This window comes from Falco peregrinus, chromosome 2 (genome assembly GCF_023634155.1).
Source record: "Falco peregrinus isolate bFalPer1 chromosome 2, bFalPer1.pri, whole genome shotgun sequence".
Taxonomy (NCBI): Eukaryota; Metazoa; Chordata; class Aves; order Falconiformes; family Falconidae; genus Falco; species Falco peregrinus.
In genome coordinates this window covers 26,126,422-26,153,492 of record NC_073722.1, presented here as the reverse complement: position 1 = coordinate 26,153,492, position 27,071 = coordinate 26,126,422, and the positions used below count along the sequence as shown (strand labels likewise).

The 27,071-nt window shown below is 41.8% G+C and overlaps 1 protein-coding gene across 1 annotated transcript in view; it reads left to right on the top strand.

Annotated features, from left to right (window-relative positions):
• The window catches only part of ANTXR2 (ANTXR cell adhesion molecule 2), a 120,385-nt gene that overhangs the window by 68,714 nt on the left and 24,600 nt on the right, over positions 1 to 27,071 (top strand). The window contains exons 15-16 of the mRNA XM_055795445.1: positions 3,381 to 3,548; positions 4,845 to 4,925. Of these exons, the coding sequence (XP_055651420.1) occupies positions 3,381 to 3,548; positions 4,845 to 4,925 (249 nt within the window). The remainder of the gene's footprint in view (positions 1 to 3,380; positions 3,549 to 4,844; positions 4,926 to 27,071) is intronic.

The window sequence follows — 27,071 nt, the reverse complement described above, 5'->3', positions numbered from 1 at the left end:
GGCAATGGCCTAAGAATCAGCTTTGCTTGAGTTCTTAAATGCGGCAGAAGAACATGCAAGATTAAAGCTGTGCTGCTTATGTGTGTTTCCTTCAGCGGTTCAGAACTACTAATTTAGAAGAGCTTCAGATTTTAGAAAAAGAAAACATTTTGTGCAGTGCTTTTCAGAGCCAAACTAGAAAATACTTACCAACGTAAAGAATTACAAGCTTGGATTTCTAACAGGAGCCATGATGAGCTCCAAGAGTTCCAGGAGGGCTTCCAGGGTTTACGTCTTTACAGTTTGTAAATGGGATCTCATACAGTAAAAGAGAAACCAAACAGATACCTCATGAACAAAAGTAACATCAGCGCCATAAATAAATGCATTTCATCACATGGCAAAAATACAGTATTTTCTCTTCAAAGAAGGGAGTGGAAAGTAACCATCAGGTTAGAAAATATTTTCATCTGTGCTAGGAGTTTTGCACAAGAGTAAGGGCTATACACGTAAACCAGCTGAAATTGCTGACAACACAATCAGGGGCTCTGGAAAGGCAACTCATTCTGTGGAGCTGTCCCTGTCCATCTCCGGGATCTGAGAGTACTGATAAATTCCAGGGTTGGGTGTCATGTCATAAATGCCTCCGCATTTGAATACGGAGCTTTACCTCTGTCCTGTCTGTACCAGTAGGGCTGAGGAAAATGCTGTCTTAACAGCCCTTCCCCAGCTGTTGGGACAGAGTGGTATCAGACCTCATAACTTCCACTGGCTCAAGAGAGAACATTGCTTTTTTGGTGAATCAGGGCAGAGTGAATGTGGAAACAAGAGAGAAAATGAAAACAGACTTAGGATGATGAAGGTGAGCGGGTCAAAGGGAGCTTATTCCTTACTTGAGAGTTAAATGTTGTTTCTGTGCTGTGACCAACGAAAAACTTGCTGGACTAGTCATTATGTTTCTTCCTGGGTTTCAGTTCATGTAGTAATGCAGTTGTCTATTTTTTTATTGCTCCTCTGTGCTCTCTTCTTCTGGCAGCTTGATTCTTCTGGCAGCTGTCTTGCATAGACAAAACGAGAGCATGAACCAGTAAATGTCTGCTTACCACTCCTGTCCTACTTCGCTTCCTATATTCCCTTTCAGGGCAGTTACACATTCACTCCTGCCTTCTCCACTAGCTTCACCCCTCTATGACAGTCCAAAATAATTTAGCCAGCGTTGTTCACCCTTCCTAGATCTGTATTTTGGCATTGCTTTAAAGTTTTATGGTGTAATTTCTAGACCCCACCCATTACAGGCAGTAAACTTTTATGTCAGACTTCACAAATTCTGGTTTCTTCTGAGTGAAGTTGCTTTAGTTGGAAGGAGAAGGTCATTTTATCAGTAAGGAATCCACCATCTACCTCTAAGTGGTTTTAACAGTGTTTAAAATACATTTTAACAACGTCATAAAAACCACTGTAAAAGTACCATTGATCACGGTGAAAGATACAGATGCATTTTAATGACCCAGCAGGGCCTACTTGGACATGAAAGCCTGTTCTGATATTGCAGAGAGAGGATTCCCCAGTGAGAAAAAGAAATCACTAAGCAAGCCAAACAGTAAAGTTCAAAATAACAAAAAGGTTCAAAACAATCCCCCTCCTAAGAAATGATGGTCTGTATTTTACCAAGATGAGTTACAGTACTGCAGACCAAGTTTAGCTCTGTTGTACTTTGCTGCTGTCATTCTGTATGGTGAGATGACAGTGGTAAAAGACACACAGTGGTGATAAGGTGACAAGATTTTTCCCCAAGGTATTTATTTTTCTGAAGGGGGCTAGACTCTGACTTGCCTACATGTTTTCCTCACTTTCTGTGTCAGCCCATTCTGCAAATGGTGCTGATGAGCATGAAGAAGTCAGGCTGTTTCCTTCTCCCGTGCTATGGCATAATTATCCCGGCACATTATAGAATGTCCCTAGCAAGAACTGGAGCAGTATTCTTCCATCCCTCTGGGTAACAGAAGGAAGACCAGGGGTGTGTCTTTTTCCTGGTGAGCAAAACGATGTGCCCCTTTGCAGTGGGAAAGTTGTTGCATCGCACGGTTCTTGTGCCTACTTCTCAAGTGCTTTGTATTGGCAAGTAGCAAGACAGAACTGACGTACAGCTCCCAAGCAGTGTGCAGTGAAGCTCTTAATTCTTTCCCTCAGGGTGGAAGGTCAGTCTTCTCTGATTTTTCTTACTTGGATTCTTCTCTTTTCATGACTGGCATCTCCAGTCAGGAGGTCACTGAAAAAACCAAGTATGTTGGTGGAGTCCTGCAGTAATGGTTAGTTATTTTCTAGTAACAGTTTAATGACTCATCAGTGTGTCACATTTACTCAAGATGTAATGTCAAAATTTAATTTCCTGGGCTTAGGTGTATCAGGTCCTCCTTGCAGGCTAGATTGTAGCAGAGGGCATGATTTAGTAAGTCTTGCACTGAAAATAATCCAGACCAGTTTTACTAAGAACTTTCAAACTCCAGCCACAGCTTTAAGATGCTGTTTTTGGATGATAAAGTAACAGTCTTGTCTAGTCTTGTTTCTTTGTACAATACAGCAAACATCCTTGCTCAAATTGCTGCACGGTGTTTCCAATTACAAGATGAAATAAGATTACTGTAGCAAGACAAATCATCTCTCTTGGAAGGTTTTTTCCTGTATTTCCTCTTTATAGCATAGTAACTACAACCTTTTATGAAGTGGAAATATGTGCTTGTCTCACCACCAGCAGTAATCCAGGTTTCCTTTCTTTCTGAAGCCTTTGTATATATTTTATATACTTGTGGTGGTGATAAAATATACACTGCTACATGTTTTACATTTACTTATTATGCAGGTTAGACTGATTCATCTGCGTTTTCTCCAGTGTGTATCTTCTTGCAGAACTACTTGAAAACTTGGGCTTCTGCTAAAACTCGCTCAAGTATCTATCGCCTTCTGTCTAGATTGGGGTTCTCAACAAACATACTGTGCTAGGAAATCTGGGGTGACAAAAATCTAGGCTTTCTTTGGTGCCAGATTAAGGTCTGGTATTTCAGGATATATCGGAACTGGAAATCATATTTTTACATCATCAGTTAAAGAAGATTTCCCAGTTTTCCTGTCTCCTATCTAGCCTGTGTGATGCATGGTGGAATTTTCTTTCAGTATTTCTCTTGACTTTTTTCTACTGAGAGACTCATATTTACAACTATATTTAACTAAGACTGCTTGTCATCAAAAATGAAGAGGGAACATTTTCCTCAGTACCTCCCCTCTTGTTTATTCAGAACTTCTTCCAGATTTAAGCTTTTTTAGCTACTTCTGTTATTTGCAACAGCTTCCTTGTCCTTTGCATGCAGTGCATTTACATCTGAACTCTGGCTTTACTTACTTAGGTTCGCTGGGGTGATAAGGGATCCACGGAAGAAGGGGCTAGATTAGAAAAAGCAAAAAATGCTGTGGTGAAGCTCCCGGAAGAACCAGAAGAACCTTTTCATCCTAAACCACCTAAACCAAAGCCTACCTCACCAGCCATTCAAGAGAAGTGGTATACGCCAATTAAGGTAAATTTTAGTCTTCAGTACAATATAATCTTGTACTGAAGGTTGGATTTTGTCTGCCTTACCAGTCTTACATGCTGAACCATACATTATTTTTGAAGTATTCCCATTCAAGTGTAACGTACTACTCTCAAAGTGAACACCTACTCAGGATGAATAGCAGGAGCCATTTTTAGCCTAAATGCAGTACTTCATCATTACTGCCACATTCTGTTTTCCCTCCCCAGAAAAGGGACATATGATACAGTAAGAGTACTAAAATCTGTGGGGGTTTTATTGACATTTGGTCTATCTCAATGTATATCTAATTAAGCCTAAAATTACAGTTTGTAGCTGTTGTACCAACTTTTAAACATACATGCTCATTACCAACCAAGAAAAGCAAAAAAATATATAAAACAATATAATGCAAAAAGTCTGACAAACAAGTGAAGCATAATAAATGGCTTAAAATAAAATTCTGTTTTATTTTTTAAAATTTCTAAAATAAAATAAAAAAAAAGTTTTCCTCTGTAGATGACATGAGTTGCTTGCAAACCCATAACAAACTCTTCTTAAAAACGAAAGATGGGTCCATAAATGCCTTGCTTTATATGTGTAAAGCAGAGAATACACAGGTTTAGCTGGCACTATGGATACATCTATTCTGTCTTCACAACGTCTGATAAGTCCTTTCTGACCACCGGAAGGTCCTGAAGCTGCGTTACCCACACACACACGCAAACTCGGCAACCCATCTGTGCGGAGCAGGATGCTTCTGACAAGCAATGGAACTGCTGTGCATGTTCGGCACAGGTAGCCTGCGTGCTTGCAGTGAACCTGCTGCATACGCTGCCTGTGGGACTTACTGCCCAGCACAAATCAGACCTAGCAGGTCTGAGGCTTCCTGAGAATGATAAACTTGCTATATACGTGCTGTAAAAACAAATACATTTATATGTGGGAGAAATCCCAGATGGACATATGGCAATGGAGCCCAAAATATTGGCAAATAAACATATTACTTCTACACAGCTCAGCAGTAAACGTGGGTTAGGTCACCGCTACTCTGCTCCCAGTGGAGGTGAGAGTGCAGGATGGAGCATTCACTGATGGGAAAGAACAGCACCACGGCTGTGCAGTGTAGGTGGCACAGCCTAAGGTTATACTTTGCTTCTCTGCCTCTGAGGAACTGGTGCTCATTCTTCATGTAAATGTAAATTTCTCCATGGATGTCCTCGGACTGTAACTTAGCAGGTGTGGTGTACTTTCTGTCGACTGATTTTATTGTACTGAAAGTCCTGTTCTCTATTGCCACAGGGTCGACTTGATGCGCTGTGGGCACTGTTACGAAGACAGTATGACAGAGTCTCTTTGATGCGACCACAGCAAGGAGATGAGGTTTGTGTGTGGCGTGTGCATCTGCTATGGTTGGCAAAAGTGGGGCATGTTACAGCCAGGCTTTAGCAGCTGTTGAACACCAGTAATTCTGTGACCTTAACTAAAAAAGCACTGCAACCAAAAGAATAGCACAGCAGAAAGAATAATGCACTGGGGAAACAAAGCGTGTTGAAAGACATATCACACCAGCCCAGATAGGTTGCAGAGGCTGGATCTCCTGAAAGCAAAGTGAAGGATTCTGTATTTTGTGAGTGTTCAGCTGGAAAACAAAAAACACAGCATGCACTTCATTCAGTGTAAATGCTCTGTAGCAAATACTAAACCTTTCTTATAACCAGTTATTTGTAAGACTAGAGTCTGGCAGTCAGAATACTAAAACCACCTCAAACTGAAGTGACCACCAATAACTTTCATGCAAGTTGCTTCACATAGCTTTGCACTTCCATGCCAAGGACAACTTTCACAGAAAGAAAAGGTGAGGAAGCTAGTTTTCTTATAGTACACTCATGGCCTGTGAAGAAGTGGCCTCCACTAGAGACTGCTATGACTGGGAAGTGGAGTTATGGTTTGAACTTTTTGCAGTGAGGCTATACTGTGTATTTCTGATCGTTATTTCTTAAGAAAGTATTACTTTAAATCTTAGCATTTATCTCAAATACCTATTGACAAGGTATTTCGGATCTACTGGGACCATTCAGCTTTCCTGTTTGTGGCACATTGAGAGACATAGGAGCAAAGAATTTCCTCTAAATGAGATGGCAACTTACAATAAATCAACAAACGGGCCCCAGATGGGTGTGACAGATGAGATCCATACTACAAAGCAGTAGCGTCCAAGAACACTGTATTTGCAACATATACCATAACGATGACATAAAAGAATTAGAGGGGTTAAAGGCAAGGAGTTACCTTTGGAGAATGAGAGGTAATCGGTATTTAGATTATTTTCCTGGGGTGAAGTATGGTACTGTTCTGAAGAAGGAAAAGGTGGGACTTAAGACAAGGACAAGCGTTGGAAGAAGCAGGATGACAAAGTGCAATGCTGGAAATAGGGAGCACAGTCAAATACTAGTGTTACCATTCTAGTTGTCACGTTGGCAAATTATTTACTGTTTGCATGAATGATGCATGTTACAAGTAGGAGAATTAACAGTAACAAATCTATATACAAGATATACAGTACAATACAATTCAACAGGTAAATTCAATGTAAATGGAAATGTAGAAGAAATGGTGCCTGAACAGGCTAAAAAATAAGTCAGTCAGGCCCTGTTTTGAGGATTTCTGACCATAAAGACAGGCAGTTACTACAAAAATTGCCTGCCAGTGGAGGCTTTGCTGAGCCACTGTGAAGTTAGGCATCTGCCTTCTCTGGACCTGGCAGGAAGACGTTGACCAACATCTTGGTTTATGAAAAAGAGAGAAGTAGCTCACAGATCTTCAGTATCCCCACTGAAAAATGGAGTAGGATTTGTACTGATTAATAAATTCTAAACCAATGGTGTGACCTGTGATGCTGTAGGAGTGCAATTTCTCTCTGGCGTGGTATTTTACATCTTGGGGGAAAAATACAAATCCTTTTACTTGTTCCTAACTTGCTAGGTAGAGATCCCATGCCGTACCCCTGATGAGTATTAAGTCAGTGGACAAATGAGCAGTCATGCATATGTACAGCCAGACATGCATACACATACTTATTTGGAAGCGCTCTTATGGTAAACAGCAGCCACATAATTGTTTTGTTTTGTTGTCCTTCTTTTATTGTTCAAGAACTTGGTAGTTCCCATTTGTAGAAGAATTCACTGCTGAATTCAAGTCCTTGATCAAGTAATTGAAATTTAGGCATGAAGTATCAAAGCAGAGTGAGCTTTTTCTTCCTCCGCTCCCACCTCTGCCATGTTGCCAGACAATGCTAGGGTGGCCTAGTTTGAGCGCTGCACGCAGTTGAGCCAAGAAGCTTTGATTGTGGATGGAGGTCCTTTGAGTCATAAATTTTTCAGGTAGCAGTCCGTGAGGTTAGGGAAGCTTGTACAGGTGTGAGCTAGCAGGTTGTCGCCGACATCTGTTTGGAGTGGAGGCACAGGTCCTCAGCAGCCTGCAGCGAGGCTGCAGGATTGTCAGCAGATGTAGTTAAGAGTGGCAGAACAGTTTTGGTCTCACATTTGCCGCCTGGGGGCTGAAACACTAAAGGTAGAGTGGGGGTGGACACAGCTGCGCTCCTAAACATGCCTCAGGCACAAATAAAGAGATCTAATATAGTTTGACTCTGTTGTGGTGGGGAGATGAGGACAGAGAGCCACTTCAGAGACAACTTAATGCTGCAACATCTGCCGCCAAGTTTCCAGGGAGTGACAGGGGACAGCAGGTACAGATCGAAGTCCCCACATAAACAGCCTCCATTAAGCCATGAACTCTTTTGAAGGGCTCCCATCAAACATAGTGGAGTCCGCAGCAGGAGATTTTGTTTTCAAAGCCACGTTTTGTTTTCTGCACTAACAAGATAATTTATAAATGATGCATTACCCTGCATTCATACTCCTATCTATAATTTCTTTCCTTTTTTTATTAAAGTGGCAAAGAAGAATGAACTGTGCGAATTTTGGGGTACTTTGATAAACCAGTTAACTGTCTGAGGGTTTTAACTGACATTATGGCAACCTTCAGTCTACAGCGTTAAGTTCAACTAGGAAGTAGAGCTGAGTGTGTGTGCCGTTACGGCAGCGTTGTGGAGGAGCAGCTGCCATTGTTTCTGACTGGAACACCTCTTCCAGGGATTTTGTTACTGCCCAAGAACAGAACCTGGTACAGGTTTCCAATGGGAGCGTTAGGGTCCTGTTCTTTTCTCTAAATCCTCGTGTTTATTTTCTGATTTGTAGTTTAGCACCTAAAGGTAATCACCAGGGTTTTTGCAATTCTTGAAAATATGACCATGTTGCTTTGTGCAATTTGATAGTGGCTGAGATTCTGATCCTGTGCACATTTATGCATGCAAATGTATTTTAAGTCCGCAGACAGCCTATGGCACTTCTATTTTAAGATTTTGCCCTATTGGGATGCAGATATGTGTGACTGGTAAAAGGAAAAAATCCATAACTAATTCTAGAAGAAATTCTACAATAGAACTATTGAATGCTTTCAGCTTTTTTAAGGTTACAAAACAGCCTAATAAAAAGGAAGACAATTCTTCTTGTTTTTAATTTTAAGCCTATTAGCATTTACCTGCTTTAGATTCGTTTATAATAATGGCTGCAGAATCAGTGCAAGCATCTGTTTAAACTGATGTTACTTTGTGAGCATCTCTATGTTATATGAAAGAATTATATTACGCATTGTAACTCTGTTAGCATCACACAATTTACAGTTAGAAACCCTTTGACAGTATTGCATTCTCTGAGAAGAGGCCCATGTTACTGTTCCCTTTGTGTTTCTTCAGTAATTCATATGCTGGGCACAGGCGGAAAATACTAGATCATTAGCTCAGTCTGTCAATTGTAGAGTGGAATAGTAATTGTTAGGAAGCTGATGCTTCGAGTGCCTTACAACTGAGAGAAAACTTGCTGTTTTGAAACAAAAGACTCACTGCAGTGCCTAGTAGCATCCTAGCTGTCAGTTCCCACAGTGCCTTCCCTGGGTTCGATGGGCAGTTCATCACCAACCTTCGCAGCAGAGCTGCCCGTCTGCCGGCACTGTTACTAGCCTAGTGCTTTATAACTCGCTGAGCGATGCTTGCTTGCCTGCAGGGTAATGGGAGCAGGAATGAGACTGTATATTACTCCTGTATCCTCTAAAACCAGAATTGTTTGGCCATTTCCTACCCAACGAGGACCTCCTTCAAGAAAATGGAAGGTGATTTGGCTTTTTTCTTTAATCACTGCAAATTGTTGAAATATATAGAGAAATAACAAGTTACAGTTAGAGAAAGATTACTATGGTACTTGGAAGTAGTACACTTTTTGGTTTAAAACTTAAAAAAAACCCTGCACCTAGCAGGTGTTGTATTACAACATAAGATGGCTCACTGGAGCTCCCTGTTCAGTGATAGTATGATACAGTGTCTTTGGTGGAACATGGAAATTATGCTCAAGAAATTGTTGACTGAGAGTTTTAAAAAGAAACTTCACCATCACTCACATAGCACAGTTTATGTTTATGCTGGATCTTCTAAATTGCTGCAATGGTAAGAAGCTGCAAAACTAGTTAAGAAATATGTGAGATTAGAAGGGAGTTAAAGCACCTCTTTTTCTTAAACGATTTCTGCCAAAATACTCCTTCTGTCACTTCTTCAAGTGAGAATGTGTTTGTATAGACCTGAGAGCCAAACTGGAGCCAAAGTTTTTCTTAAACTTCCAGAACAGACCCATATTACTGTTAAAATTAAGTTCACTGTTACAGAAAGTAGGAGAAAACATTTGAACTGCCCTATTCAGACTGAATTCAGGGGTTGGTCTCTGACGTAAAGCAGTGCATCGCACCGAGTGAAGCACTGAACTAAATTTCAGGAAAAACAATCATACTTTGGCCTGACTAAAAGAAAAAAGTGGTTTTTTGGAGAGGACACCTGCCCCTTTTGTTAAAATGGTGAGCAGTAGCCAAGAGATAAGTATAAGTATGAATTACAAACTTACTGGAGTTTTGTTGTGCTGAAGATGCAGAAGAATATTCTGTAATGAAAACATCTAGATAATAGTACTTCCTCCAAAAGGATGCTCATCGTAAATGGGTATCACAGCTTCACTTTATTAAAACCGGATTGCAGGCTACCATCCAGGAGGGTCCAGCCTGTCTGCCTCTCAGGTGCCCCATCCTACCTAGAGTGGTTATTGTAACAGGTTTGCTGGCTGTCAAACCATATAAGCAGTAGTTATCATCTCTATTGAAAGATGATGTTGTTCTGGTGTTTGGAGAAACAAGGGTATTTTCCCATCTACGTAGGCAGTCACTTTTGGCACTCCCTCCCTTTGTGCAGATGAGTGCTGTTGCTCTTTAAAATGAGCCTTCAGAATTCATTAGTGTGAGTATAAACGCTTGTATGAATGAAATAGTAGAAAGAAAGAAACCTGCTTGTCAATTTTAAGGTCATGACACTTTTACCGATTTGACCCGTACTCCCACAGAGTAAACTGGTCAAACCAGCACTGACAAGACCTCGTGCGGGTCCTTGGAGGCAGTACCACACCGGTGAGCATGCTGCTCTGCCTGTGTGGTTCCCATATCTGTTAGACAGCAGCAGGTATGGTTGGGTGATGGTCCTGATGGAAGCACTGTCATGCCAGCACAGGATGTACTTCGTGAGGCCGTGATATACTTTATAATAGAGCATTTTAAAAAGCTGAGCTGCCAGCAGAGCATGCAGCCAGAAGAAGTCTTGCTGTCTTTATTAGTTTACAAATGGCTAGCTGAAAGACGAGTGCTTTAGGCCTCCTAAAATGCAACAAATACACCATACCGGGCATCGTGGTAACTTAATAATGCCTATTAGGAAAAGTCAGTCTTTTCTTGGTGAAGTATGAATTTGCTATAGCTGTCAAATACCTACTTTGCCACCCTAAAGAGCATTGCAATTCTTCCTCCGCTCCAAGCTGTACCAAAAAGAAAACATTTCATTTTTCAGTGCAGTTTTTGTTAATAACTGTTTGTTTCATTGGGCATGATTCAAAAGGGAAAAAACAAATTTGTTTCCTTCATTCCTCAAAACATTTTTTATGGAGTGGATTGCAGTAAACCCAGTTACATTTAATCACTACCTGGCTTCCAGCGAAGGGAGAGCAGTATATATCTAACCAAACCCAGTCATAAAACACAGCTCCCTGCTTGGGCAGAGCCCTTATGTAGTTCATGTTCATGCTGAGTATCTCATTAGTCCAGCTTACAGAGAGACCGGCTACCTTCAAGAAGTAGCAAGAAGAAAGCCAACAGGTTCATTCAGTTGCTACTTTCCAGAAGAGATGTGACAGCTTTGACTGTCTTGGGTGTCCAGATTTATGAACTAGTCCTACGCTCTTAACCAGATTAGTTCCTTTTCCATTAACTGCTGAAAGTAGGGCAGCTGTCCGAGCGGCTGGTTGTAAATTCGATAATGTCTGCTGTGTTAATCTGTAGGCTTTTCAGATGAAGAAGGCAGCAGATAACAGGATTAAAGTTTCACGACCCAGGGTTTTCACAGCCCGAGACGCGGGCGTAGGGGGATAGAGAATGACTTCTGTCATTAATCTTAATTGATTGCCAAGAGGTTTTAATCTGGGTTATTAATTAGGAAGGTCCTTAACACACTGTCTACATATCAACATCAGATGCTCTTTTGGGACTTTTGGGACATATGGCCTATCTTATATTTACATTCACACAATTTACACATACATACATTTCTGTATGAAGAAATTGTTACATGTATATATGCATACAAGTAGCTGTAGAAGCATTTGCATGCAGAGAGGCATCACATATTCTTTGGCAAAATGTGATGAAAAAGGAAAAACTGCTTTGCAGAAAGGTTAAATTTCCACGCAGTAAACGTGTATACCTCTGTTTATGCTGATATGTATATGAATCCATTTTGATGATATATGCCATTTATCTAGATTATCTTTCAAACAGAAATCTTTGATTTGCAGATTTAAGTAATCTTTAACTAAAGTGCAGTACATGGCTCTGTGTGCCTCTGGCCATTCAAACACAGAGACATTGCGAACAGAAACATTACCATTTTTATCTTCCACAGTTCCGATGAGTTAATGTTCAGGCCTTCACTTTTCACTTTTCTTATTTTTAAACAAGTTACTGTTGGACAGCTAGAATGGATAGAGGTGCAACTATCCATAGCTGCAGCTACGTAACTATGTGATAAATCCCAGTAATGTTGCTTCAACGTTTACCAAAGTACTGTTTGCAGGAGGAAATATTAAATTATGATTTCAGTATATAAACCAGGCAAGAAAAGAAAACACTGTGACAGAGTCCTGGCATTTGAATTTTGTGCAGATTTGAACTGTGCCACAAATTTCTGCAGTCTTTCCTTTCTTTACAGAAGATTATTTACATGATTAATCCCGTGTATGGAAACGGGAGCCATGGCTGAGGAGGCCCTTTGTTTTAAGTCCTCTGTGAGTGACAGTGGAAGACTGCTGTTTTTTGTTAAGCGTGCTAGGCCATGCTGTGTCCTGCTTTCCAAAGCAAAATGCAAACATCATAACATAAGGCAACCATTTAGTTACTCGGGAGGTGAAAAGTTTGCTTTATAAAGTGTTCGCAACAAGTAAGAATGCTTTGAGATACTTCAGACTAGAGAGAAGGGTGTAACTGCAGTTTTCTAGGAAGAGACGGAAAAAAAAAAAAAGGCCTGTAATCAGGGAGGATTTGCTGACAACTGAGTCCAAGAATTTCTGAGTTTTTCCTGGGAAATGGAGATTGATCACTTGGCTCACCTAAAGCTAGGCTGTAGCAGCTTGTAGACAAAGCAGCTGTAATGCTGTAGGGACCTCTATCAATGGAAATGCACATGAAACCATGTGAAAGCTCTTTTGTCATGTCCTTTTTGGGTACTGCGTTGCCTCTTTGAAACAGTTATGTGCAGCTTTTACTCTTCTGCAGTAAATTGCATTGTCTTCCCTAAGTAGAGGTGTGTCAACTATTGCACCACCACACAGGGGCATCCCACAAAAGCACCCACCTGCCAAAGACTTGCTGTGGTTTTCTGCTCCAACTTGGATCTCATAGGAATTAACTGCTGGCCAATTCCAGAGTACTTGGACTCTTAAAAAAGAATTAATTTTGACTCATTGCTAAGCTATTTATCAGAGTCCCATCTATGGAAGACTTACAGCGTGATGTCCTATATCGTCTTACTCTTGAAGCATGTTCATCTCAAGCAGCCTGTATAGCTTCATTTGGACTACTGGGCTGTGTGGGTTTTGCTAAAGTCCTGTCTTGCACCAGTCATTCAGCAGCCGCTTGAATCAGTGTGTAATTTTTCACTTTGCATCTGAGATGCTTCTGCTGAGAAGGTACAGCATAGTAACAACAGAATCCCAAGAAGGTGTCTTACTGATTTGGCGGAGAATCCATTGTTGTAGTGATTCAGGAGTTCTCTCACCGGGTCATGAGGGCCTCCGTGTTGGCAGATTCAGGAAGAGGTCAGAACTTGGATTTCAGACAATGGCATCAATTCTTCCACCTTGTCACAAATTTGAAGTCCAAGGATGAAATTACTTTGATGACCATGATTGCTTGACATAACTCTGTGCCTGCCTTTTCCCTGTGAGTCACAGATAAAGAAGAGGAATAAAAATAATTTGAAACCACATTGTAAGCCACAGACACCAAGAGTGGATGAAAAGCCCTCCAATTGCTCACGCAGAATCAGCAAGGAATTTCCATTAGCTGTGTATCTGTACCCCTGTGAGTTTGCTTTTTGACAACACTTAAAAGATTTTATTTGGAGCAAAAATAATGCATTAGTCATTTAAGCTCCTGTGCTCCCAAAGATCATTAGGAATAGTGTATTTTATTGGAGATGGGATTCTCAATAGCTGTAGAAGTGAACGGCCCCAGCATTCTTCAACGGTGATATGGCATGCTTTAAAAGATTCAGACTGTGATTTCACTGCCACTTGGAGGAAATCTGTGCAAATACTTTGCATAGAGAGATGAGTGAAGATGGAAATCAACTGACCAGGAACTAGAGACGCTCTGGGATGGGAAACTTGGTGACAGAATGAAGTGAAAAGAAATAGGCTAGTTTTCCTTTGACTCTACTAGGCTCTTCTCTAACCAACAGGAAAGGCTTGTGAAAACATCTTGAAAAGACTATTTTTAGAAAGCGAGAGTTTGTGTATCACTTAGAAGGTGTTAGTGTCACCTGCAGGTAGCTGTGGCAGCTCAGGCTTCAAGGAGGCTTACTTCCTTAGGATGAGTTTATTATAAGCTTGTGCTAAATTGTAGCTAATTGGGTTCAGAGAATGCTCAAATACGCCCTCCCAGATACTCACTGCACCCATACAAGAGTCTCTAAAGCCTGAAAGCAGTTGCACATGTTAATAATTTTGTGCATGCAGATTTTCTCATTAGTTTTAATACAACATTATCAAGAAGAAGGCGGGGTGAGGGAGCTGTTCCATTATTTTGACATTGATTGCATAGCTGTTGCGGAATCAAGGCATGAACAAGAAGATAAGAAGTTGGGAGGGACTACAGTACATGTGCTGCTGATTGTGACAGCTGTATGTTAGAGGTGGACAGTGGGGAGAAAAAGAAAAAAGATCACAAAGTATATTTATTGCTTCTGATCTTTTTACTGTATTTCCATAATTCAAAATTACTTTTGTTCTGAAATAAATTTTTGCATGTCTAAGTCCATTATGAACTACAAGTCCATACAGAATTAACAAAAAAAACCCCTAAATACTTGGGTTAGTAGCATTTTAAAATGACAGAGTCTTGATAAGCTATAATATTTTCAGAACAACTCAGCTGCAATATCTTTATGGAGTGCCTTCAAGTAACGTACACCTCTCATCTTCGTCTGTTTGCATGTTCTATCTAAAGGGGAAAGTGCTACTTAGTAAAAGAAGTGAGTGTGCCACACATTGCCAAAGGCCATTATACTTTCAGGTTCAGGCTGACATCCATCCATAAATTAGAATGTCTCAATACATTTGAGTGTTGTCTCTCAACAGTGTGACATAATGGCGCACCCTCAGCTTTAACATTTAATTTTAATAGTGAATGTGCTGCTTTTTGATGGTTTGTGTCATAGCCTTCATGTAATTTAAACAGTCTTAAAAAAAGTTAATTCAGTTACAAGTAATGGAGTTCTTAATGCTGCTTTGCATCACTAAGGATATATAGATGCATATGATTTTGTTCCTTTCAAGTCACTCTGAAATGAATTTTGCAACTTCTGATAACTGTGGTGGACAAATGCTAAATGAAAATCAATTATTTAAGTTTAAATGCACTAAGCTCACCATCTTCCTTCAACAGCCTCTGGTGGACAGCTAACCAGATGATAAGCAACAGTGTCACTGACCTATAGCCTTGTAATGTTTTAACGTAACCCTCTAAGGACAGCACTCCTCTGCCATTGCATTGCTTGTACTCTAGCACTCGGGATTTCTCATTCATAGATTACTTGATGTTTGATACACATTTCTACCTGTAGTTTTCTCCCACAGTATTGCTCCTTCTTTATTACTTAGTCTAGCAATCCAAACCCTGCAATTTAAATCAGTTTGATCACAATAAGAAGGATTAGGTTTTCTTGGATTTCATTATCACTTTTTTCCACTGGAAACAATAGAAATTCTTTCATGGTCTGAAATAAAAATTTCCTTGCTGGATACAAAATATTACTGTCTGATCAGAGAAGGTAAATGCAGGTGGAAAGTGCACGGTAGCTAGTAGCGCACTTTATGTCTTTCTGTGCTGAAGTAGATGGATGGTATTTCATTCTGTGTTACAGTACAAGATAAAACCTGCTAAAATTTGGAATGGTTGTAAAATGATGGACAGGTATCTTTAGGAAGTAGAGTATGATCCCAGAAGAAAGTTGATTGTTTAGGGCTGAAATTTTTCAGAAGAGCCTAAGGGCTTTTAGGGTGTTACTCAGTACCATGGAAGAACTTTCCCAGCAAACCCAAGCGCACCTCAGTGCTACAAGCTGTAGCAGGTCTCTGAATCATACAGCAATCCTGCATATTGTTACTAGAGAACAGCAGCTCACCCCAGGAGAGATGTTAGTTTCAGGGCACAACCTTATGTCAGGGCTGCTTGCTTCTCCATTCCAGTGCTGCCTTGCCCTGTTCCTGGCTCCATTCCTCAGCTAGCATGGACTGCTCTGTTTGTCCTCACCACTGGAGAGCTTTAGGTGGCTATCTTAAACCTGGAGTATCTATCATAGTTGAGCCACAACTAGTCACAGGGCATTTATTTCATTGATAAAATAATAACATCTATAGGCAAAGGCTTCTGCGTGCTAATAGCCGGTTTGAGTCTCGGGCAGTTGATGGGAATGACCTTTCGTTTGTGCAGTCATTTTCATAATGATATTTGGGGTCAGGCCTGATAACCATCTGCCATGCATTGGTAGTAGACATCAGTTCCTTTGGTAGCATGATAGAGATAAACCCCAAGCAGATAGTCAGAGATCATAGTTCGCTAATGAACTTGATGGGGCATTTTATTAAGAATATGATGGCAACTAAGTAAGGTTTTTCCCTCTCATAGCCTGTTGTGGATTTGCGTCCCTTGAATCAATCTTAGTGAGCCAAGCACAACAGCGTCATACATCATCTCCTTGAAAGTCCTTCCTGCTCCTAGCATTTGCTTTTTTGGTGTATAGGCATTCAAAACTTTTCAGACCTTCCAAACTGAAATCCCATTTATCCTTCCTTTTTTCCCTCCTACTGATGGTATGCCTTCATGTTTAACTTTCCCCATAAAGTTCTGGGCTAGTCTTTGTGGACCTGACCCTGGGGGTATCAAGGCCAGTTATCACTGGTCCTAGTCAGGGCCAAATCAATAAACAGCACAAAGCCATCAAGCTTGGAAGAGCACTTTATACCATTTTATGCTTTAAATTCCTGCCAAGTACAACATAATTTTACTGAATGAAAGCCTGTTTCTCTGAGCTAAACAAACATAACATCTGTGGCTCAAATTGCAAGTGGTATTCTACATTTTGACTTTTAAAGGTTTGAGTGTTCTGGGTCACAGGTATTTAAGAAACCCCTTAATTTCCTGGCATACTACTCTAGTTCCGTTCATCCAGCCTGTTCACACTCAGCCTGCGTGGAGTGATGATAGCTGGGGATTAACCTGCACAGCGGATCCCAAGCTATGGCACTTGCCTCCCACTTCAGATCACTAAAACCTACATCTAATGGTTTTCAGCAAGGACTGCAAAATTTCCTCCAAGGGCTTGTTTGAGGATTAGCAAATATAACTGGTCTTCAACTGAAATAATTATTTGTTATACCTGATCTATAAGGTGCTTCCATGTTAAAACTCAACTTTCTGGCTAATTGTACCTGCTGCTGACTTAGATCTGTGATTGCCAATGCTGCGTTTAGGCTCAGTGGTGGTGAGGGTTTGGTAACTTGTGAATGTAGCACTGAAAAATGCCTCCAATTTAGGCCTTCCAAAGTTCAGTTTTAATATATTTCTATAGTCCAAAAGAAAGTAAATTGAAGGAAATCTTCCTATTTCTTTAAATTTATATTTCCTATGTTGATTGTAATTAAAGCCCTTTTCTTCAAAGTCAGCCACATGCTCAGTTGGTGGTCTGTGAATACTCTTAGGTATGTTTGGTGTGTGTTTTATGTCAGTCTTTCCTGATTTATAAAACTATAAATGCGCTGCCTAGGGAAAGAAAAGAATATTAGTTTTTGGCTCAGAAGAAGTCAGGAAAAAAACCAGTACACCATATGCTACAGCAGTGAAGTGTTGTTGACGAGAGTATGCTTTATTGTCACGTATTTTCATGAAGACAGTAGTACAGAAATTTACCCCAAATGTGCATCTCTGATCTGGTCACAGTCAGGTGTTCCTTACTGGAGTTTTAAGAAACATTTGCATGACTGAAATCTGCCCCTCTGGCATGAAGGCTGCAGGACCTGGCCTTTCACTGGCCTCTGTCAACCCTGCTGCCATACCCAAGATGGTAACCATCCATACCACCAAGGTGATTACGATGCGTTGAACATCTCTGAGCTTTTTTCCCTAGAGTACTACTGTACTTGAGTTTTTAAAAATGTTAAACTTATTTAAATTGTACATGGCCCCTGAATTTGTAAGAAGAAACGCTAAAGAAGACAGTTCTACAAAACAGAAACGCGGGGCTGTGAACTGTCTTGGCATTCAAAAGAAAGTGTATGACAGCAGCACTGATCAGTCTGATCAGCAAAGGAGACCTGTTCATTTATTGAACCTACTGTCAGACAAAGGCCGGCATGTGTGGGGCCCTGGTGCCTCCTCAGAAGCAACCACAGTGGTTCTCTCCGGGAGATGCTCCCAGCCGGGCTGAATCTCCAATGTTACTGAGAGCCCAAGGACAACTCACAGCAGCAAAGGGTCTGCCTGCTCTCCACTCCTTTCCTACCAGGGATGGTGAGGACTCGCACTGGCTGACACTCAAGACATTTTTCATCTGATGCCTCTTCTAGTCTGCTTCTCAGGCTGCCATCTCCACCAAGATCACAACAGAAATATACATGCTACTTGATAGGAGCGGAGGTATAAAAGACACTTCAACAAAACCAGGAGGAAGATATAAGAGAAACAGAAAACGTGCCTTCTAACTGGCTCATTTTTGATTTCCACTCAGCACTTCCCAGCAACTGGGCCACTGCTGCGCATACAAGTTGCAGGTTCATTAAATCCAACGTGTCTTCTCTGGGCAAAGCAGCAGGGCTTCCCCCGAGTGACAGTGGTGGTAATTAAGACACAGGAGACAGGGCAGCAGGTTTCTAAGGGTTACAGTGTCTAAGGAGGATGGTGCAATAAAGAACAAAGCCAGTGATAGCATCTGACATTTCTGTAGCAGTGAACTGCAAGTAATGAAGGCAGAGCCACCTTACATGATAGGGGATAAAGAGATGCCTCTAGTGAACTCTGAACAACAGCTAGGAACGGAAGGCTACTGATACAGGTAAAAGAGTTCATATTCCATTTTTAGTGGATGAAAATGGGAGAGTTAAACTCTAAAAGCGGAGACAAGGACCTTTGGTGCAAATGAAGTGCAACATACATAGGTTTGCTCCCATAGCTCTGTTGAGTGCAGGTAAATGTCACTGAATAATACCCCATTGATATTATTCTCCACTCTCAGGGATCTCACTGCAATACCAGGGTTTTCTTCTATGTGATAACAACATACATGTGCAACACCACGCTGGTAAGTTTTGTGGAAGTGCCTAATGAATACATTCTTATTTGTCATGGAGCTTAAGGCATCTTAAGAGATTTTACCTTGTATACAGCACAAAAATCAAGTAAAGTCAGATCTTACGCCAGACTAGACTGACCTATATGAAATCACCTGTACATACCAAAGATGTGAACTGCTTACTGGTAGAATATCATGGCATGAAAGGCTTTATTCTTAAGATGGCTCTGAACAATAGTTCTGTTAATACATGTTAATTAGACCTAAGCTGTGTGCCTTCAAGCCTCCTTGGAGACAAGATGGTAGCAACATCGGTCAGCCCACTTGGGAGAGGGGCAGCTGTTGGAGCTGACCACAGCCCTTGTCAGCGGTAACGACCATTAAGCAGACACTTCATCCCAGTCTCCCTCCTTCAGTGTACCAGTATCGCATTGGAATAATTACCGCATGTCATGCCCTGTTTTGCACACATTCTCCTCTTGGTCAGCCCAGTCACACAAGTGAGCTGTGACTGGATGCTAAACTAATGCTGGCTCTCTCTTTGTGTCTGGGCTTCTGTGTGTGTGTGATAGACACACACAGAGCTCACCTCTGCATGCGTTATGTTCAGTGCACAGATAGTATCAGTGGGTAAGTTCCATCAGTGAGGGTCAGATGGCCGCTCTGTCCTTCCTGAACCCTGTCAGATGTGAATCATCATCATCATGTGAGGTGTTCCACCTCCTGGAGAGCCTGAGCTTTTATTGGCTGTACCATGCTCCACAGCTGTAGTCCCCTCCAGGCTGTGGGTCTCAAGAACACAGAGAAACCTTTTAATCCCATCTGGAACCAGTTCTCTCCATCTCTTTGGATTTCTGGGTCCTATGCCCAGGACATCTTGATTCTGAGAGCTGTGTGGGTGCTACATGGTCTGAGAGGTAACTCTCAACAGATTTTAGCGAAGGACTGTTTTGCAGTTTGGAATAGATGGTGCATGTCTTCACAGCTCAGATTCTCCATCCCTCCTTTTACTCTTCCGGTGTTACGACTCCTGGACCAGGCACATCTCTGTGTGGACTACTACTATGCCTGTACCAGCAGGAAGACACTTGAAGTTGGACAGGTGTATCCAGTGTTCTTGCTCCACCTTTGCAATGTTATACAAAGCAACCTGACCACTATAAATGAAGTTTTTTTTCTTTGGCTGCTGGGCCAGCTCAAGATCTGTATTGAAGAGGTGAACATTCAGAGATAGGAAAAAAATCAAGTCCAAGAAAAAGTGCTGTCCTGGCTGTCCCCTGCAGCGACTGAAGCTTAGACTGTCTCTCTTTGCTGATGAGTACCTGGGGAGATGGTGTGCTTCCTCTTTGCCCCTCCAAAAGGGTAACCTCAGGCAGGGGCACTGAGGCCAACAACCTCAGTTCTGTGGTCTGAACCCTGCATCCGATGAACAAACTTCACTCTACTTCTGGCTGTATTGAATGCAGACCTCATCCAAATGATTGTAAAGTCACCAGAAAACCAGGAAAATTGTTGTGAGAAATTACTGATAACCTGTTTTTTTTTCCAGTACATGCTTGGATATGGTATTTTCTGTGCTTTTGTCAAATGATGCTTTCAGCAGAGATCACCTGAAAAAGCTGGTTTGGCAGTAATGAAATGACTGGTAGAAGGAAACACAGCAAATTGTGCTCTGTGTTCAACTTTTGATTTAGGATCATTCTCCCCAGTGGTGGTTTACTGTCTGTCCTGCAGAGCCTGCATTAAGAGACTTCCTCCTGAGTAGCCTAACAGTTGTGACACTGTTACTGCAGAACCTATGTGTGCAGTAGTAAAAGCAACAGGAAATATTTCTGTTTTCCTGTTTGCAGCTGGTGATGTGCATTAGGATGACTTAATCCTCTCAGACTTGCAGTAAAGTAATGCTGGTTGGTGAGAGAGAAGTTCTGAATTTCCTTCTGGTGTAAGAGGATGCAAATCTGTTTATATCAGTGGTAAGTTTAGTCATACACGTTTCAGGTTTTTGAGGCTGATATTTCCAGACATGCTACTCATCTGTTTTAAGGGTTCTTCATGCTGTAAGTTTGTGAAGAGCCTGCATTAGAGTTTTAAAGCACTGCTTTGGGAAGTTATTATCAGTAGATATTAATTATTGAATGTTATACCTTCTGGAAAAGTTGTTTCATCGCTGGAAAGTGACCTTGTTAGAAGAGGCAGAGGGAAAGAGATGTATAGTGCCTCATGAGATCAAGTGGAGTGATGCGTATCAAGAGAAGACACTAAAGATTTATTGTCTGTGGCAAAAGAAACGGAGATCTCTGCTTGTGCAGTAAGTGTTTTTGACATCATACACCGTAAAGAATGATTGGATACTGTAGGTTAAAAAGTGTTTCACTGAAGGAAAATAATAGACATTTCCACAGTGCTGTTTTGTATTTATATCTTTGTATTAAGATGTCGGACCGCATGGCTGTGTAGCCTAGCTGGTCCTGAGAATTTGATGGTGTTGAGTTAAGCCAATTTTGTGTTAAAAGGCGGCTGAATAATCCAAAGAGAGGATACTGAGATTTTATCTAAGTAAAAGGAAATGTAACCTAAGGGAAAAATCTGTTGGGTTTTTTTGTGTTCTGCTTTTTTCCATGAAGTTTATAGTTAGTGAACAAAAAATGTAACTGTAGCCTTTCACAGCTGCTGTTAGAAAAGACTCTGGGAAAGTTCAAGTGGTTGCATTGCTCACGCAGGTAGCACAAGCTGTATTGCCATGATGCTTTTAGGTATTGCATTTGTGACATTCTCTGTTTTACAACAAAAGCTTCTGTCATTGCAGCTCCTATTTAACATTTATTGAAAGAAGATCCTTTTTGACCTTGGTGATTGCTGGTAAAGGTTCTTGCTGTGTGACATCCATACCACTGGACAAGTCCAACATCAGCATTGTTTGGAAGCCTTGCATGGGAATTTAATTTATTAACCTCCCCCTGGCCTTTCCCCTGGAATATATTTTTTTTTTCACAGCTGTGTGTGCAGCACTGTGCTTGTCTTCAGGTAATACTGCTGTTTGGAGTTTTCTTATCGCTCAGTCAGCTTGAACTGGTTAAAAACAACCGGGATAAATAGGAATTCAGTATAAAAGAAAAGCTAGGGAAAAGCGACCACTCAAACTCATCTCTCTTTTATGAATGCCTCCGTTAGATTGGAGAACAAGGCATTATGGCCAGAGAGCTTTTAGATAAATCATAATTAGATACACGTGCAAATACATCAGCTAGGCCTAGGCGCACAATTAGGCACCTAATTATGTTGAAAATGCAATTGCACACTTAGCTAAAATGGCTACGCTTCCTCTGAAGCTGTTGGGTGGTTTCCGTCCCATCCTCCAGTGAGGCTCTGGGATGGACCTGCGGAAGACGCCTCTGCGAGTGGAGGCGGAGGTGTTGTGCACGGGCTGAGCACTCGCCATCCCGGCTTTCATTCACCACCAGCCCTTTCAAAGCGGGAGCGCCTGCTGGGGCAAGGTGTTCACGACAGGTTTCTGCTGCAGCCTGCACAAGCACATCCCATGCTTTGGCCTGGATTTCCTGCCAAGCCAGAGGTGATGGTACCGTGCAGTGATGGAGGGGACAGGCTGCAGTATGAGTGTGCTGTCTGTCAGTCAGCTGGGAACAAGCCTGGCACCCTTCACAGCAAAATGGAGTTTCATAGAAGTCACGTTGCCTGTAAGCATCATTGAAGAAGTGGCCAGGTAGAAAAAGAAGATGTTAGAAAAAGAAGGTGTTTCCTTGGAAGGACAAGCTGCAGCACAGGCAGCTGCCTGAGGACACACTTGATATCCATGCTGATGGGCTCTCAAAGCATCAGTCCATAGGAAACCAGGCTGTGCCAAGTTGATTTCTTGTGGAACTACTTGTTTTTGAGGAAATGAATGTGGACTCATCAGAGGGTATGATAAAGACAGGAGGAACTGGTAGTTCCCAACATCTCTGGCGTTGGGCCATTCTTGGCTTTTATTTAGCTATTTTTTTTTCTTTCTGCTGCGGCTTCTTCTTCCTTTCAACAAGGAAAAGAGGGGAAAAACCCAGCCAACTGTGATTTGTGATTCAGCTGACAGACAGTGTGTGATTGAAACTGCAGCTAGGTTGATTCCAAAGAAAAAAAATGCAGTTTAAAATAACATTGTCACTATTCAGGAACAGCATTTTCTTTATGGAAATGTCTTATCAGAGAATGTTGTCGATCCACTTGGGGCCTAATTTTTCAGCCACTACTTTCTCTGAAATGACTTCTCACTGGCAGAGATTATGTGCAAGCATTAGCGTTTTCAAAGTAACAACATGTGAACTGGAAGGTGAAGCTGAGGGGTGGGGGGGAACAGCTGTACCCTTTTCAGTTAATACTACATAGGTGATATGTGATTGGCTTCGCTTCTCTTTGCTTCTGCTGAATTTTTCCACCTGGATTTTAAAACCTGAGCCAAGGGCAACTGAGTGAGATGACTGATTCTCAGGTCAGGAAAACCAAATTGTATTTTTCGTGTGCCTATTCAACTTCAACACACTATACTACCCATTTTCTTTATTCTTAGCCTTTTCATGACTTAAAAACATCATGCCTTCACAGTAAGGTCTTCAGAAGTTCCTCGCAAATACAGCATTACAGCAGTGTATCAGTGCCATGAACTCCAGAGGTGCGTGCAGAATGGCAAGAGCCCCTTCTGCCTGGTAAAAAGGGGATACCCTAAGGCATAGTTTTAAAAACTGGGGAGACAGAAGACATAGTATGTCTGCCTGGCAGCTGACAGCAATAACCAGCCAAGCACTAGTTTATAACTCTGCTGGAGACAGAGATCAGTGTGGAAGAGCAGGAGCTTTAAAACAGCATTTGAGCCAACAATGCAAAAAGCCCTAGATAAGCGGCAGCCGTTAATTTTTCCTGGTAAAAGGACAGCAAGAGGACCAGAATTGCAAAATTATGCTTTCACTGAATGACCTTAAAAGTTCAGAAAAGAAAAAGCTAGGTATTTATAAAGATGAATGTTTATATATACGTATGTGCGCACACAAACCCATGCTTCCTTTAAGGAAAGGGAAAGGATGGTGGAGTGAGCAGAGTACTCGGAGGTCAGTTCCCAGCAGGGCCCCAGAGCCCGGCCAGGAGCCGGAACACCAAAGTGGCAGTCTTGAAGACATGAAAGATACTGCCAGCAGTGGTGGATATGCTTAATGTGTTTAAGAGCTTAACGGCCTATTGAAATTAAACTGCAAACGTATGGTGCCAAAGTCTTGTGTCTGCCAACAGTCCTGTGAACTGCCTCTCCAAGCTTCCAGTTTGCTTGCCTTCCCTGCTATTCACCGGAATAACCTGCCCTTTATTTTCCTGACCAAAGTATTTTAACCTTGCCATTTACCAGGAACCAAATGTTGAGGGAGATGGGGGTGTGTGATGATGATTTTGCCTGTGTTTAGATGGATACATTTCCCCCCCCCTTTCTAATCCTTGAAATGCACTATTTTATAATCCAGAACTTTCTTCTTCTACTGTAGCTTTTTTTGAATGTATTTAAATGATTGTAATATGAGTAGTTATTCTTGCATAGTGTTCAATTTATTAAGCATCTGAATAAGAAAGAAGTAGCCCTTAAAATAAAGCAGTCGCTTCCCTTTTTTTACAACATGGTACTTCCTCTGGAAGAGTAGCTGGAATTGAAAACTTCATGTTAAAAGTCCGAGAGTAAGACTTGTTGCAGAAAACTGACAAGCCAAGGAGTAAAGATATGTTCCCCCTCCATCCTTTTTTTTTAAACGCTATAAAATCTCAGGGCTGATTTTTAAAATTACTGTGGTTTTTACTTAAAAAATTCATATAATTTGCACAAGCTGAGGTGCTACTCAAAGAAACTTTGTCTGCTTCAGGGAATCTTAATTAGGTTGATTCGAACATGGAAAAAAATGATTTCTGCATAGATTCTGGAAGATAGGTTGCCTTGGCCTTATTTTCCGTTATTTTCACCCCACTTGCAATGATTAGGCCACACAGCTGAGAACAGTTTGCACTTCATTCTTGTGTTCACAACCAGTATAAAAATGCTAAGGAAAGCCATTATTTTGCTTGGGAAAAAATATCTTCCCATTTTTCCCAACTTCTTGCCTGCATTTCCAAAGAATGCAACCATGTTCCAAAAGCCCGCCAAAAATTCAAGCAGTTCTGGTTCTCATTAGCAGTAGAGTTAGGAATTGTAATTGTATTTGAGAAAGCCAGCTTTTCTGCACTTTGATCCAGGCGTTTTAGGTGTAAACACAGGATTAACAGAATTAGAGAAACATCTGAACCTTCAAGTGCTGGTTAGTGCTTTTGTTGGCTTGAGAGGGAAATGGTAGGACTAGCAGTAAAATGTCCTGCTTTTGGTACCAGAACTAGCTAAGTACTGCCATTGGGCATGACACACCACAGGACCTGCACATCCCGACACGGGGTGGCTGCCTGCAGGGGAGCAGGCGTCTAGGAGACCTGTTGATTCTTGGCAGTCCCACCAGTGGTCTGTCAGCACTGTGGCATGCCGTGCCCCAGAAAGCTCAAGGGAGAGTAGCACTTGTGCGGTCCAGCAAGTTTGGGATTCCTTTCAAATGTGGCTGTAGCTTGGCACCACTGAGGTGCCAATCTAGGTGCAAACAGGGTGTCACTTCCTGGCTACCGCGGGACTGTGCTTCCCCAGCCGTGGGCTGAGCGAGCCAGATGATTAAAAACATCCCACTTGAATGCCTGAGCTAACTAACACGTAAGTTGTTAGCAGCAGCTCTGAAGTTCTGCTTGCACGCAGCTGCTAACACACTGCATCTCTTAAAGCCTCTCCCAGGCTATTCTGGTTAGGTGCCTGTTGACAGCCCCACGTGCTGCCGTGCTGTGCGAGCTCCTGCTGCGTTTAGAGTGCTGTATTAAACCAGGACAAGCTCATGTGCATTTTTGAGATAATGTGCCAATAATCCCTTACAGAATTCATGCACGTAGTACAGGACCTACTACCTGCTCTGGTTTTGTATTTCTCTCAAAAAAAGGCTGGCCTCTTCCTCCTCCAGTCCTTTTGTATGTTGCCAGCCTCAGAGCAGCCAGTTCAGAGGAGGCAGAAACGCATGAGAAAGGAGAAAGTGTCTTTTGCAGACCCTACCTTTCTGTGTCCTCTCCAGGGACACAGGACCCCACCTTGGAAGCACAGTTACCACAGGTGCTGTCACCCACTGTGCCTGTACCATGCATGAGGCGGCTCAAAATGGGGCAGAAGCTCTCGCATCCCCTTCTCTTCAGGATTCCTCATCAGCTGTTATCATCTCTGTTACCGAGGCAGAACAGGCACTGTATTTTTCTTATTGTCACTATCAAGGCTGCAGTGATTTATTCCTCTAGTCTGTAACCGAATTAAAATCTTAATTAAGCTTATGCCACTTTTTTCTTCTTTTTAATTAGGTATAGCTAAATCACTTGTCTGTGGGAAGAAGTAAGGAAAAGATAAAGAGCAGAAACATTTTTTACTGATCTGTACTTGTAGTTGTGAAGCCTTAGTGAGCATATCCTCTCAAAGAGATATCAAAGGGGATTTTTTTTTTCTTTTTTTTATTTATGTTAAGAATTAATTTGTCCTGAAAACTTTTAAGCCTGCTATGCAGTTGTATCCTATGTCTTCTAGACAGGAAATTCTGATAAAGACATTCTTGTCCCACTGAGCCTGGCAGTGCCAGCTGGTGACCTGACCACACACAAGCAGAAGTGTCACGGTGAAGGCTTCCCCTTTAACAAATGTGGTGTCTGTCGGGTGGCAGGGTGCTGCCTGACTGAAAGGAGGCTAGGCCTAAGAAAGACCGGTCAAGAAGTCCCGTACGGGTGGGGAGCGGCTGTACTGGGCCAGAGGGGTAACACAGTGCCCGTGCCCATTCTCCACGCACAGACAGATACCCCTTCCCTTGCTTGTCCTCAGAAACTGCTAAGACTCCACAACTTATTTCTGGTGAGAAAAAAACAATCGCCAGTGCCCCTGCATGATACCAGGTGCTGCTACTTCATCTCATCTCCCTGTTCTGCTCACAGGGAAGATTCTTTGCATGCTTTCATTCGCAAGAAGTTTAAGCAAGATGGCATAGTCGAGTGCAGCTACAATTGGATTTTACATTTGGGTCCCGACAAAGATGAGAAGTCACACACAGTGCAACATCCCTGGCTATTTTGATTTTAAAAGCTTGCAGCCACCGTGGTGCAGTACTGGGGGAAGGAGCTCAGCAGCCAGCTGAAGAGCCAGCAGCCAT